The following is a 14,231-nucleotide window of genomic DNA, read 5'->3' as shown; positions in this document are numbered from 1 at the left end:
TATGAAAACATTATTAATGATAGCCAAAACATCAGGTATTAAGGTAGGAAGGTTAGACATCCTCAGCTTGGGTTTGTGACTTAAATGTGTCATTAGTTGGCTCATGATGGTAATGTTTTATGAAACGGCGGCTGGGCAGGGCAACAGATTTGTCATATGAAGTGGGGGAGGTACAATACAGATGTTTGTGGCATGTGTGGCATTAAATGTTTCATTGCACTATTGAATTGACTGTTTTTTTATATTAAGATGACAGTGTTGCGCAGGGGATGAGTTTGGCTAACATGTCGCCTGAGAAGAAGAGAATATCTAGCTGTTCAAGGGCAGCAATATATGTTGGCCTGTAAATCATGCTGCCCTAAGCTGTCATGGGAACAGCAGTCATCTGAGTCATCTTGGTTTCAGAAGGACACATGTATCTGATATTTTTCCTACTTAAGTTGAATTTGACTGCAGTGTTGTAGTCCTGTGTATTTGTTGAAACTGTCTGTAATAAGGGGCTCATCCATAACATACCTACGTGACAACAGACATACTAATGAGACTCCATTACTGCATTTATATGATGTATTGAGATATGTTGCACCCTGGAGAAACTAGACTTTGTATATTTTTAAACTTTGGGTTTGCATGTAAGTTAATGTCCAACAAGATGGCTTATGTTTTTGATATGAAGGGAGATCAAAGCAGATGGGCTTTGGTATCTCTTTGAAGTGATTAATGGTCTTAACTTTGTAGAGAGAGAGTGCTGGAAAAAAAATCCAAAAAATGGTGGGAGACACTAAACATAGCATGTGTTGGTTATAGCCTAGAGATATCACTAGAATAAAAAGGAACATGATTTAATGAGCTAGCCTCCACTTTCCTGAAGGTACTATATCTTTGCTTACACCATGGAGTTTTTGTATTATTAGTATCAGTGGGATTTTCATCCATTGAGAGGTATGATTTTAGAGCCTTTGTTTCACCTTCCCTATGCCCATACATGTAATCAGTGTTTGTCAATTCAGGAGGTGTTTCTGTTCCACATTGCAGCATAGTTTAATTCACAAATATTAATCTACGTGTTGTTTAATGAAGTTCAATTGGTAAGAAGTTAATTACATGTCAAAGAGTACTGTAGATGAGCCATGTTCTTAACATAATATTTACACATTTTGAGATGCAATGTATACTGTAACATAACAATCTGTATCCATTGACAAAATAACATATAAATGAAAAATAAACCACAATAGGCGTCCTCGATGCCATTTTGTGAGTCAAGTTATAAACTAAATCTTCTTTCCTTTCTTACACATGTTACACTCCCTGGATCTTAGGCTACTTTTTGGAGAATTGTCGCTCGTACCCTAGGCATTGAAAGGTCATGGCTGTGATACATAGCTAAAGCTAAAACTTCTTAGCAAAAAAAATGTGACTTTTAAGTCCATGTTCCCTTAGTACAGTAAGTCTGTCTGTTTTAACGAGTAGCGTGTTTAAATTCTAGTTACGGCCACAGTTCTAGAGAAGCTTGCATGTATAAATCAATTCCTTTGTGAATCCCTCTTTGAAAGGTGTGTGAAATTATCAGGATGAAAAGGCTTACAAAATCACATATCAATCACATTTTAGTATGGAGCTCCTTTTTCTTATAGTGCACAAACATCCCTTATCATTACTGTTTTCATTGGCTCCGTTGTCCTCATTTCAATCACTGACTGAGGAGGCGGGGTGCAGGTCAGTGGCTCAGCTTATCAGCACATTCCTGCCCTCTTGTGTGCTCTGTGTGGGGCACTGATAACTTCAACTGGGCTGATTGAGTTCAGGAGCTGATTTCCTGGTCCATGTGCTCAGGACACACTGGGACTCTGTTTATGATCACTGCAGCCATGCAGCCTGGAAATAGACTCTGCTCACACTGAGCCCACTAGTATCGTAGGCTTGAATATTATTATTGTTTTCTAATTATGTTATGTGGATAATGGTCTGCAGAAATCTCTTGCACTTGCATTCGCCAGGAAGCGAGAAACATTGTTATTGTGTAAATAAGTTTTCCAATGTTGTGTTCACAACTTCCACTGCCTCCAAATAGCCAAAAAATCAATTACTGTATTGTACGGTTTAATAATCAAGAGGTGTAAAATATGATTCAATCACATAAAATGATGCGACTCAGCCTGACTACTTAGACAGAATTTCAGCTACTTTTTTGATTTTATTCACAACACATACATATTGGTTTGTGTTATGACAAAAGGTGTAGAGAACAACAGTAACAGAGAACCAGAAAAACTAAATGTGCCCTTGTCAAAGGGAGGAATGTGTACCAGATATATACAATTGGACAGAAAGTACACAAGCACCAATTTTATGACAGCTAATGTTGAATTAATAATGTTGTAACAGCAGCTAATGCTCACTATAATAACTGCCTAAACACAAATCTAATCTGAGCACTTGTTAAATTACAATGTGAACAATCAGCCTTAAAGTTTACCACACGGGATATGGTTTGCCTGTTGGCTTCCTTCATTTTGTAAACTGAAACCCATCATTGGTGGTTAAAAGTACTGCGGCAGAGGCAGTTTTAGCTTTCATGTCTGCCCAAAGCATCTTTGGCAGGTTTCGTTTGGTATCTGTGTGTTTCAGCCATCACAGAGACACTTTATTCAATGTTTTATATCCAGTGGTCACATGGACTGCCTCACACAGAAATTTGTGCCTAGTCAGTAAGTTTGTGTCTTGCCTTTTTCCCCCACACATGACCACTTTAAAAGTGGGATATACTTGTTCAACTTCATAATATTTTAATAAATAAAATTTTTATGTGTTAACATAAAAATGTATATAAAAGTAAAAAATATAGATAAAATATCCATTTAAAATGTGTTGTGTTATATAAGTAAAAGAAACAAAAAGATATTTTTTCTGTTCTAAAATATGGTACAATTCTAATTTCAGTAAAAAACAAATGAACACACAATTGACATAACTAAAATATAACAGAACGCTGGACAAAAACGGGCTGCAGCTAAATTTATCCAGCTGTAAACACAAGCTTTTTCCCCTTTAGGATTATAAATTATTGGACATAGAACTGTGGTTGATTTGTATAAGATTGTATATCTCACCCAGGTGTTCCCAAACATTAAACCTTTTTATGATGAACATAAAAATGAGTGCAACAGTAGATTGAGCTTTAAAGCTGAATAATTAGTTGAATAGTAAGTCAGTTTGTCTTAACCATGATTCCTGTGATATTCTTGAAGAAAAGCTTGAGTTAAGGAAGAAGAACTGTATTTATTTTGCAGGGTGTAATCGCACCTCTGCAGTTTGTGCTCATGAATTCAATATTATAAGAGAAGACATGGTGACTGGCAGGACTGCTGACTCGTAGCTATTAGCAGCTCATGTTCTCTACATGCCTGTTGTGGTTGATGTGGAAATAATTAAAGGCTGGTAGGCAGAAGGTAGTGGAGAGAGCAAGCTATGTGTGGAATCTGTCACCACTCTCAGACTCCGCTCTGAGGGATGTAAATTTAACTCGTCCCCTTCGCCAGCGGTGACTGGGTGTCTGTCAGGCTTGTCCAACTCCATCATTATCCTGCCTGATCGTGGGATGTCGTGACCCACATGGCCTTGGTTTTCTGATTAGTCCATGTACTGGACTAGGTACTGAATCTGGGCTAAATGTTTATAAAATTGGGTAACTCTTTTTGTGTGTTGAATGCTGTTCAACCTTGAATGTTTCTCTTTATCAGATTGTGATTTCACAAACATGACTGGTTTGTTATTTTGAGGGAGCTTTTGCTTTTCTTTTATTTCCCTTCCTGTCATTGCATTTTGTTTATTTCTTGTATATTTCCATTCAGTGTTCCCTCTCTCACAGACACAAACAAATCTGTAATAGCACTATGTAAATCCGTTCTAAGCTGAATCACCCATTTAGTTTCTGTGGATGCACAGTGTGTCCATGTCAGCCGTCACTGCTGGTTAACCTACTCAGATAGAGCAGGACAAAGACAGGCTATGCAAATGATGCCCTCACATAAAGCTGTATCTGTAATAACAGTCTCATAAATGTCAGGAATTTGATTAGAACAAGCGGTGTGTTATAGGCAGTAAGGGATATTTAAGTGCATGAGGTTGAGTAGGTAGTTTATAGTTTACTATTAAACCAAGGCACCCTGAGCTTTATGTGGGTAACCTTCTGATCATGTCATGCAGTTGGAGGAAGTGCACAGTGAAATGTTGCCATACTAGTCTCTGATGCAGTATAGAAGTACAGTAGTTTCTGTCACTGTTGTCTCACCTGTCTTCTTAACACGACTTGGACCAACGGTTACATTGTAAAGAGAAGGGTAGGCCCGGCCTTTAATACAAATCTGTCTGCCATGTATTTCCTGTTGGTGATGAGGGAGAAGGCAGCCTTTCATAGACATCAGTGTATGTGGTTGGCACATACTGCAGATGCTTGAAGTTGCCTTAGGATGAATTCACATGTTTGTGCAGTCATGCAGTATGCCCCTCCATAGAAAACACGTAAGCCTTAATAATGGTGGGGGAAAAGGCTCAACTACTAAAACAAATATGAACAGTCTTGATTAGTTGTCTCACTGTGTCCTCTAAATGCTGCTTGATTAGACATGAGCTACAGAGAGGTTTTTCTATTTGATGGAACAATGTTGTTAGTCTAATTTGCATTTTTGCTGGAACTTGCATATAGTATGTTATTTTCTGAATAATACCATGTTAATGGTTGTCACTTTTAATTAATTATGTAATAAAAATACATCTCCTTTACTTTCCTGACGGCTCTGTGAAGCAGAGGCTGTTGAGTTCATTTGCTTCGTTTCCTTTTATTTAACTACTATAAAAGCCACAGAGGCATAGGAATGGGCTGGTGATGTTTCAGCTGTCTCACAAAGTGACATTTGAATCAAGAAATCCATATTAAATGGATGTCAAACACAGTGTTGCCCTACCGCTACATTTTTGTTCAGATGACAAAATTTCTCTGAACAACCTCTCTTGTTGTATATGGGATGTTACACAAGTTACATGTGCCTCTTTGCTTTTCTCTCAGCCTCCCATTTCCCTTTCTTGGGTCGTTAAGCTTGGTCTCATTTTCATCTGCTTTTTTAGCAACCTGTTAATTTTTGGCTAAATTTTATGTTAAAGGTGTGATGTAATGGTGATTGTATTTATGCTGTCTTGAGCTGCAGAAAAAAAAATACAAAGTATAATGTCCTCCTGCTTTATATGTTTATGATTGCTGACCATCAAACTGACAGCTAACCTTCTGTGGGATGTCTCTGACCCGATTAGCATAATTTATGCATGTAATGCAGCACACCTGGAGAGGAGGGGCGTACATAATGCCCCACATGCAGAGAGAATTGATAGATTCTGTTCAGGTTCAACACGGCAGCTCGAGGGTTAAGTCCGATACAGCAGTTTACACTGCGGATGGATGTTCGCTAGTACAGAGGAGTCCCATGCTGTAGCGGAACTGCAGATCCCACACAGATCGCTGCCAAGCCAGAGGGGATTTGCTTCGATCCCATGAGCGTGTAAGGAGAGAGCTGAAGGGAGGGATAAATTCTGAAGAAAGATGTTGGGAGAGGACACAGACCCGTGCGGGGCACAAGAAGCATTAGGGTGTAGCTGCGGGGTGTGTTTCATAACCCCTCACCTGTGGTCGTAATTTCAGTTGTTTCAGAGCTAGGAAAACAGCAAAGGAAGGTGGGGGCAAGTGCCTCCCAGCACTGATTGGTGCGGTCATGCACTGAGGCTGCTGATGTGCATCTGCAGGAATCTCCTGCTGGATTTACTGAAGAGTAGCTGGAGGTTTGAGAGGCTTTTGTCTGTTTCCTCTGTAGTGACCAGGATGAACTGATGTAAGTACCCCTGATCTTCTGTGCATCCAGTTTTATCTGAATACTTAAGCAATAAACCAAAGAAATTACGGAGTGAGGTCTAAGTCTGTTTTACTGTAGCCTTTTAATATTGCACGTGTGTGTCTTTTGTGGATGTAATGATTATGTTTCATGTCACAGTTAATAGGTTTCATCTCTTGACCTTCTCATCACACATGTAGTGCTGCATCTCTGCTACTCTCTCCCCTCCATTAGAGATCTGCAGTACAGTGTCTAACCATGTTGTATGTGCAGAGTGTCACTTATCTCTCAGGGGACCTCCTGACTGGTGTTAAGCCACGGGCCTTCGTTAGCATTTGAATATGTTCTCCAAAGCAGGAGGGGTTTTCGCAGTTGTCAGCAGTCTCCAGCAGTCTCCTGCACATCGTTTTCAATTTCTGAAGTGATCAATCATCTTATTCTACTTGTTTGCTGCTTCACTGCCGGCAGCCACAGTGGAGTATGATCCTGTTGTTGTTTTCTGTCTTTGGCTGCAGTGCAACTTGCACAGTGTTCTGAAAGTATGCTTGTTTGGACAGCAATTTGTTTATTGCTGGCATGCATTGTGTCAGTGTCATTCCTGGTTTGATTTAATGGTTATAAGATTTTGATTACTTAGAACTTTTGAGAAAATGTTTATTTTCCTCCATTAGACTCAGCATCACTGAGCAATTTTGCTGCTTGTTATCATGTGGGGATCCATCTGTAGTTGGGCTGGAAATTCAATTGGGTCCCAAATAGAAAAATTGTGTTTTTTCTCAAATTGATTTTTTTTTTTTTTTTTTTAAAGAGCTGTGGTGAATTGTGGTTTTATGCAGAGAACTGTATAACACCATGTCATGTCTTATTAAATTTCTCAAAAGAAATGTTGCTGAATCTGTTTTGTTTCAACTAATCTGCAAAAATTCTGAGCTAAATTTTGTACCACAATGTGATTCAGTACCATTCTGTTTAATGTTGGTATCCAGGCATCAACACTAAGCATCCTCTGTTGTAATACTTGTTTGAATGGCCACATTTTCTCTGTTCTGGTGCTGTAAATGATTTCTGAAAGTGATCTACCTCTCTGTTTTCTTCAGACCCTACAGACAAATCCAACAAATGGGCACTAGGGAGGAGTGAATGTATTTTCTTCACTGTATTGCATCATTTGTTTCAGTCGGTCTTTGGCATTTAATTCAACCAAAGGTTATTAAATGTTCTCCAGTGTTCATGCTGCAAGTTTCCCTTAAATCACTCTGTTGCAGCATCACAACGGCAGAATTAATGAGAGCTATTTTTAGCTACTCTGGTCCCAGAGCGGTCAAAATTGAATAAGGTTCTGCCTCACCCCTAAACCGTACTAGAGCACAAAATCTATTCTCTAAGTCAGAGAATTGAGCACCCCACCATATTGCCTCCTCAAAAGAAATGATTTTGTTTTTCTGCTGAATAGAGAGTTGGGGAGCCAGCACTCTTTAATTTTAATGATACTTCTAAAGTGAATGAAACACCATCTTAGCTTCTCTCGTCATGGGTCGTTTTTTGGTTCAGATTTTATTTTACACAGTGAATGAATAAATGCGCCACTATTTGTAAAGCAGCAAAGCAGTTGACTATTCTCTGTTTTTGTGGTCGCTACAGCACAGAGTCTAGAAAGTGAAGACGGAGGCAGAGATGTGAGGTGTGGGTTGTAATGCAACTCCAGACGTCTCTCAGTATTGTACCAGCGTGATTGATTTCTGGATTTGAAAAGAACTGTCAAAATATTGATACGCTGCCAAAGTGGCTCACAGACTTTGCTAATATTACATTGTACACGTGTTTGTCATTGCTTCAGTTTCGTCACCGCTTATAGATGAATATTACTTACTAATTACTTACTAATATTACATACTACAAATGCCTGCCTCAGATACTAGTAACATTGGCCATATTTGTCAGTGACATAATTGATTTAGAGATTAAACAAGTACTAATTTAATTGATTAATCAACTGACATATGAATCTTTTAAGCCCTTTTTAAAGCAAATTGCTTCTGTAACAACTTCTCAAATATGAATATTATTTGGTTTTCTTAGCCGCCTGTGATAGCAAGTTGAGTCTGTTTTGGACTGTTGGATTTTTTTTTTTAAATTTTATACAGGATTAATTGATAAATCAACAAGGTACTTATGTAATGCAACTTATTGTTTTATTATTGATTAACCTCAATATTTTCTTGATCAATCTTTTGGACTGTAGTATTCCAAATCACAAGCTCTGAGAGCCCATGGAGGTGTCTTTCTTAAAATGTTGTTTTTTGTCTGACCAACAATCCAAAACCCAAAGATTTTCAGTTTCCTATCACAGAACACTGAAAACCAGAAGATCAGTTGAGAAGCTGGACTCAGTCAGGTTCTGTCATTTATGCTCAAAACATCCCTTATAGTCAATGATTAATAGATAATCAGAATAGTTCCAGATGAAATTTCTTTCAACTCACTAATTAATTGACTAATTGTTTGTACACTACAATAATGGAACTAATCATTAGTGCAGCCCTATATTGAAATTTGAAATTAATATCTTAAAATGCTGTTGGTGGAGCTTTTATTTGACAGACGTGCCTCAGTAGCTTGTTCTGCTGCAGAGGAATAAACCAATGTGGGCTCATTGAACAATTGTGTTGTTTACCATTCGTGTATTGACCTGACAGAGTCCGTTTTGACCACAGCTTTCCTGTACTTTCTCCACTCTCAGCTGTGTGGTCCATCTGTGTTGTAGTCCATCTGTGTCGTTGTGCTGGCTCCCAAGTTGCCTGGTTGTAATCCCCCAAGCATGACCCAACCGACATGGTGTGTCTCCACTGTGGAGCGGCTGCCAGCCCTGGCTCCGGCTTGTGGCATGAAGCTTCTGTTGGCACCAGTTGTTTGTGGCCATAAAGGGCATACACAACAGAGCCACAAAAACTCATCAGTCACTGGATGCTGATGAGACTTTGCTTCAAACTGTGTACAGGAGCAGTGCAGAGTCTTCACAGCTCAAATCAAACTATGGGAAGCTGTTCCTTTTTTTGTCTTTCTCTTCTGTTTGCTTGCCTGTTGAGATTAGTGCCTTTGCCTCTGAATCAGTTACTACAGTGTTGGTTTGGTTGTGTGGATGGATGCAAAATGCTATGTGAAAACAGTATTTTTTGCTGTTCTGCAGAGCTTTTGTTGTTTAACTTTGTTAATTCCCACAAAGAACAACACTTCTGAAGTGTTCTTCAATGGTAACATGTTTGTGTTTGACAAATGTCAGGCCATTTGTGCAGACGTTGTGTAGATGTACATATAGCAGCAAATAAGTGGTGCTCATCTAAAATGTAAAACAGGCTTTTGTTTTTAAATTAATTCAGCCGTGTCTTTTTTTAAACCTTCCACAGTTGAGAGGTACCTTCAGACACGGCCTGAAAATGTCAGGCCACTTGAACAACACCACACTGTTCCCCCTCTGTTACCAGAGCAACAAGCTCTGCAGGAGGAGCAAGCAAAATTACATCCCTTCAAAGTGAAAGGTGTGTGTGTGTGTGTGTGTGTGTGTGTGTGTGTGTGTGTGTGTGTGTGTGTGTGTGTGTGTGTGTGTGTGTGTGTGTGTGTGGGAGGGGAGGGAGGGAGAGATGCACACACTGCAGGACCCTGCTAAATCTGTTTTTGTTATTTTTTTTCTTCTTCCTCCTTAATTCTGTGTAGTTTTTACTCCATTTTAGATTCCCCCTGCTTTGCTCCATTTGGGATTTTACATTCCATTAATTTTATGGTGATTTATTTGTATTGAATTGGGCATAGTAAGCATTCTCTAATCATATTTTCCAGACAACAAAATCATATTTCTTGCAACCCCGCTGCAACAGGGGGCCTAAACATTATACGTTTGTGTGTGTGCATGTTTGTGTTATGCTGCATTAGTGCCTATAAAGGATTTCTGAAAGTGGAATGTCGACTGGAAACAAGTACCTCCTATAACTTTCCAGTTTACTGGCAAACCCTCTATAAATTCGGACGAAATGTTAGAGTTCTTTACATCAGCGTTTCCACAGTGCTGATCAATTAGACACAGGCATAAATCCTCCTCCCCAAAGAGCAAACTTTCCAGTGAGAATTCATACCTGTTTTCAGCAGTCTTGTTAATATTGAGATGACTTCTTTTTTTTTTTTTTTTACCTTTTCACGTGCAGTGTATTCTGTATAAAAGGCCAGGAGGAGTTCCCTTGTTCAAACTTTTGTTCACCCCCTTGTGTGAGAGTCCACCATAAGCTGCTTGAGGGGTTTGTGACTTCTGCTGCCTTGCCGGGAACGTCTGGGGCCACTTGTGGCGATTTATTCAGCTGCCTGTTTTCCCAGACGCTAGCTAACGTTTGGCACCCTGCCGACAGGTCTCGACAGACGTAAGGACGATGTGTTGAAGGAAGCCTGGGTGGTAAAACAATAAACAGGATGGCAACAGAGACAGTTGGATAAGTTACTACCTCAGACTGTGCTTTTCTAACATACAAAATCAAAGTAGGGCATTTCTTTTTCTTTAAAATTGACTGTACTTTTTCATTTTTTGCAGTCCAAAATGTAGCCGTAATCATCACTTTCGGGAACCATTAGCAGGTTGTCATGCCGATTTGGGTACATACTGTATTATTTGTCAACGTGAAGCTGGACACTTACTAGATGTTTTGGGTTTTAAGCTGCCAACACACTGGCAATGTCAGCTGAGTGTCCAAACACTGGAATTAATACTGCTTTTAATATCAGACTCATCTCCCTTCGCTCATCTGTCATCACGCTTTAATGTGCCGCAACATGAGATCATTCTTCCCCATGAGCTTTCTGCCGAGGCGGCCTTATTGTAAGTGTTGGAGGTGTCAAAGAAATTACCAGCAAAGCAGGAGGGAAATGTGTGATAGTCTCACCTATTAAGGTCACAGACCTGGGATCAATTTACATGACAGATGGGGGTTATTGCATTAGGTGCTGTGATGTGGGTTGTAATTTGCCCCAAAGGGATGAACCTAATAGTATTTTATACGCAGTCATTGAATGTCTAATGTGTCGTGAGATTGTGATGGAGGTGAAATGATATAGAAGGAGAGATAAGAAACGAGCGGTGCGGCGCGGCGCAGAGGACAGTGCTGACCTAACAGCTGAATGAGTCGACCTTCATCTTATCCTCTCTGGTTGGTAATGTGACAGATTGTGTGCTTTCATTTCCGACTGAGTGTCAGCGGGGCCTCATTGTATCTATCACGGTGTTTGTCATTGTGCCTATTGTATTCGGTGCACTGTAAACATTGGACCTCATAGTGTGGACCTGCTATAAAGCAGAGAGTCTCCAGTCTGACACCAGCATGTTGATAGTATGAGTCTGTTTGAATATGTGTGTGAGGGTGCTGCAGTAAAACCAAGCACAGCACAGTGTGATCTCTACCACTGTAAATAGGCAACAGTGTAAAACTGGTTGTGACAGTTTGTATCTTTATCAAATTTCACCTGTGGAGAACCCAGAAACATTAGAGAGGAGAGGCAGTGGATTGTAAACAGGCTTCAGTCAAATACAGTTGTCTCTCAAAAACATTTATTATTTTATTTAGTTATGGTTTTCCAGAGAATGTTTTTGTTCTTGTTAGTTTCATTACAGTATGTGATTAAAATGATTAAATTAAACCAAAATCCTCCAGGAAGGTATTGTTTATAAAAAAAAAAAATTTAAAATTATTTTTAAAGGCATTAACTGAACAATGTACCTACATTGTTCATTAAAAAAAAGATGATTAAATACCATCCTGCAGACTTAGAGAAAGGTTAAATTTATCATTGTTAGAGGTGGTGTTCACATCTATTTCATTCATTTCTATTTCAGGAACAAACTGTTTTGAACAATGCAAGTTTTTTTTGTTATTTTTGTTTTCTTGAAAGCAGCAGATTTTGAGCCAAAGGATAAATGTTAAAAATATATATATATATATACATTTAACATTTAACCTTTGCCAACTGCAGCAAAGATGTAAAATAACTCAGAACATGGGCGTTTGTTGATTTGTTCAAGGAAACTTGACAGGACACGTGACACTTCTTTTGACTGGATCTGTGTGTGTCACTTTGGTCATAGGCGGATCAGTCCATTTTTAATTTGTCTCTTTGGATCTGAACTCTCTTGGACCTCTTACGTTAATCACACTCTGTCTCTGTCCCCCAGAGCGCAGCAATGGAGGAGACTGTCATTTGGGAACAGCACACAGTTACACTACACAGGGTAGGTATCTTGTTATCCTCCGTCAGTTGCACTCTACATCTATCTATAGTATGTTGAAACCTGGTTCTCGTCCCAGTATCTGTCTGCCCTGTCTGTCTTCCTGTCTTTGCCCCCTTCCCCCATCCCTCCATTCTTCCTTTGCTTCCCATCTCCACTGGATCGCATGTCGTCTGCACAGTTTCTGGGAGAAAAGACTAAACACATCACATCTTCTACATGATTCTATTGCCTAAATATCCTCCACAAATGCAGATGCAAAAACAAGCTGCACAGAATAAGCTAACTCTCTACTCTTATTAGCAGTCTATAAGGGTGCTGGTGATGAAAAGTTACTCTTTCTCACGTTATAGTCTGCTCAGAAAAAAATGGTTTAATGGAAAATGTACAATCAGGTACAAATGTTTTCTTAACAATAACCTTATAATCTGTATCAGATCAGCTAAAAAGATGGATTCATGCTGGTTTCTTTTGTTGTGGTGCACAGACGGCTAAATCAGTGTCTGGATGTATTTGTTTTTCTCTGTGTGCAGGCACCAGGGTTTGGCTTCGGGATAGCCATATCAGGAGGTCGGGATAACCCTCATTTTCAGAGCGGCGAGACCTCCATTGTCATCTCAGATGTGCTGAAAGGAGGCCCAGCAGAAGGCCTACTGCAGTAAGATTTTTTTCCGTTATTGGAAGCCCGCTCAGATTGCAAGTTATTAGTATTAAATTACCCTGCCTGCTCCAGAAAGACTCCAGCTTGTCTGTTCTCCATGTCTTCTCTCTCTAGGGAAAATGACAGAGTCGTTATGGTCAATGCCGTCTCCATGGACAATGTGGAGCACGCGTACGCAGTCCAGCAGCTTCGTAAAAGTGGGAAAATTGCCAAAATTGTGAGTGTCAATGTCCCATAATGAATTCCTTTAGAAAGAGTTAAGAGGAAAAAAGACTACAATCAGGAACAACCATGTGTTGCCACATGTACATATGTTGGCATTTTGAGCTCTCTCATTTTACAGTTGACTTGTATGAGAAATGTACACGATCATTGGAGCGTGATTGACTCAATTTAGTGCAACTGATTGGTTGTCAGGCTGATGTCATATCTCGTTTCCCTTGACCAGACAATCAGACGGAAGAGGAAGGTGCATGTTCCCATGGGCCGCCTAGGGGAGAGGGAAACTATGTCAGAGCACGACGAGGAGGAGGACAGCTACGATGAGGAGATATACGAAACGCGGAGCGGGCGCAGTGGCGCTTACAGTGGTGTGGGTGGGGCCATGGGGAGGCGCAGCGGCCGGAGCAGCGGACGAAGGGACAGGGAACGTGAGCGCAGCGGCTCGCGGGAGAGGAGTGTCTCCCCTCGCTCAGACCGCCGCTCACACAACCTGCCCCCACGTCCTGCCAAGGTCACACTTGTAAAATCCCGCAAAAATGAAGGTGAGGCTCACAAAGTCGGGGATAAAAAGGTACAGCTGCAAAGTTTTATGGTCTTTGAACCAATTACAGTTGCTGGTAATCCAGGAAATCACCTGCCATTTTATGTACCCGACTATTACCAGACTGCCAGACTTTTAGAAGAGAGTAAGACCTCCAAATCAGCATTGGTTAACTGCCAGAGTAAACAAAACTTGCCAGCCACAGCAAAATCCAAGTTAACTCAAGTAAATCTAAGTAGAAGAGCAATTAATCTTCTTTAATCGGTACTGTTAATCCCAGTGGGAGCAGCAGATGTCACCGAAGCGTGGTCAGTGTGGTGTGGTCACGTGAACTCTGTGCTAACATTGTCTTTGTTGCTGTCGTTCACTTTGTAAGCAGAATATGGCCTGCGCCTGGCCAGCCACATCTTTGTCAAGGACATTTCCCCTGAGAGCCTGGCAGCCAGGGACGGCAACATCCAGGAAGGGGATGTTGTACTGAAGGTGAGAGAGAGCGAGAGTGGGGGATGGAGACGAGAAGCCCGGTGAACATTTGATATGTAAACATCATAAAATATTAAAGATGAATTAAACTATTGAAAATGTTACATTATTTTCTCTTTCTCCTTCTGGTTTTGATGGAGCTGGAGAAAAAAAGAATTGATCATGTGTTCTGCCGTTTTCTAC

General features: G+C 40.2%; 1 protein-coding gene across 10 annotated transcripts in view; it reads left to right on the top strand.

Moving 5' to 3' along the window:
- tjp1b (tight junction protein 1b) overlaps positions 1-14,231 on the top strand; it is a 54,909-nt gene that overhangs the window by 23,193 nt on the left and 17,485 nt on the right. For 5 of the 10 annotated variants that reach the window (XM_056386985.1, XM_056386987.1, XM_056386989.1 and 2 more), the window contains 5 exons: positions 12,088-12,144; positions 12,675-12,799; positions 12,917-13,019; positions 13,251-13,566; positions 13,942-14,048. In XM_056386985.1, coding sequence (XP_056242960.1) covers positions 12,088-12,144; positions 12,675-12,799; positions 12,917-13,019; positions 13,251-13,566; positions 13,942-14,048 — 708 coding nt within the window. Of the gene's footprint in view, positions 1-5,543; positions 5,883-12,087; positions 12,145-12,674; positions 12,800-12,916; positions 13,020-13,250; positions 13,567-13,941; positions 14,049-14,231 lie in introns of those variants that run through there. The other 5 variants (XM_056386994.1, XM_056386986.1, XM_056386988.1 and 2 more) reach the window with 2 other exon arrangements.

Source organism: Seriola aureovittata, chromosome 10 (genome assembly GCF_021018895.1).
Source record: "Seriola aureovittata isolate HTS-2021-v1 ecotype China chromosome 10, ASM2101889v1, whole genome shotgun sequence".
NCBI lineage: Eukaryota > Metazoa > Chordata > Actinopteri > Carangiformes > Carangidae > Seriola > Seriola aureovittata.
Note: the sequence above shows the minus strand (reverse complement) of the source record. Positions and strands in the feature narration are given on the sequence as shown.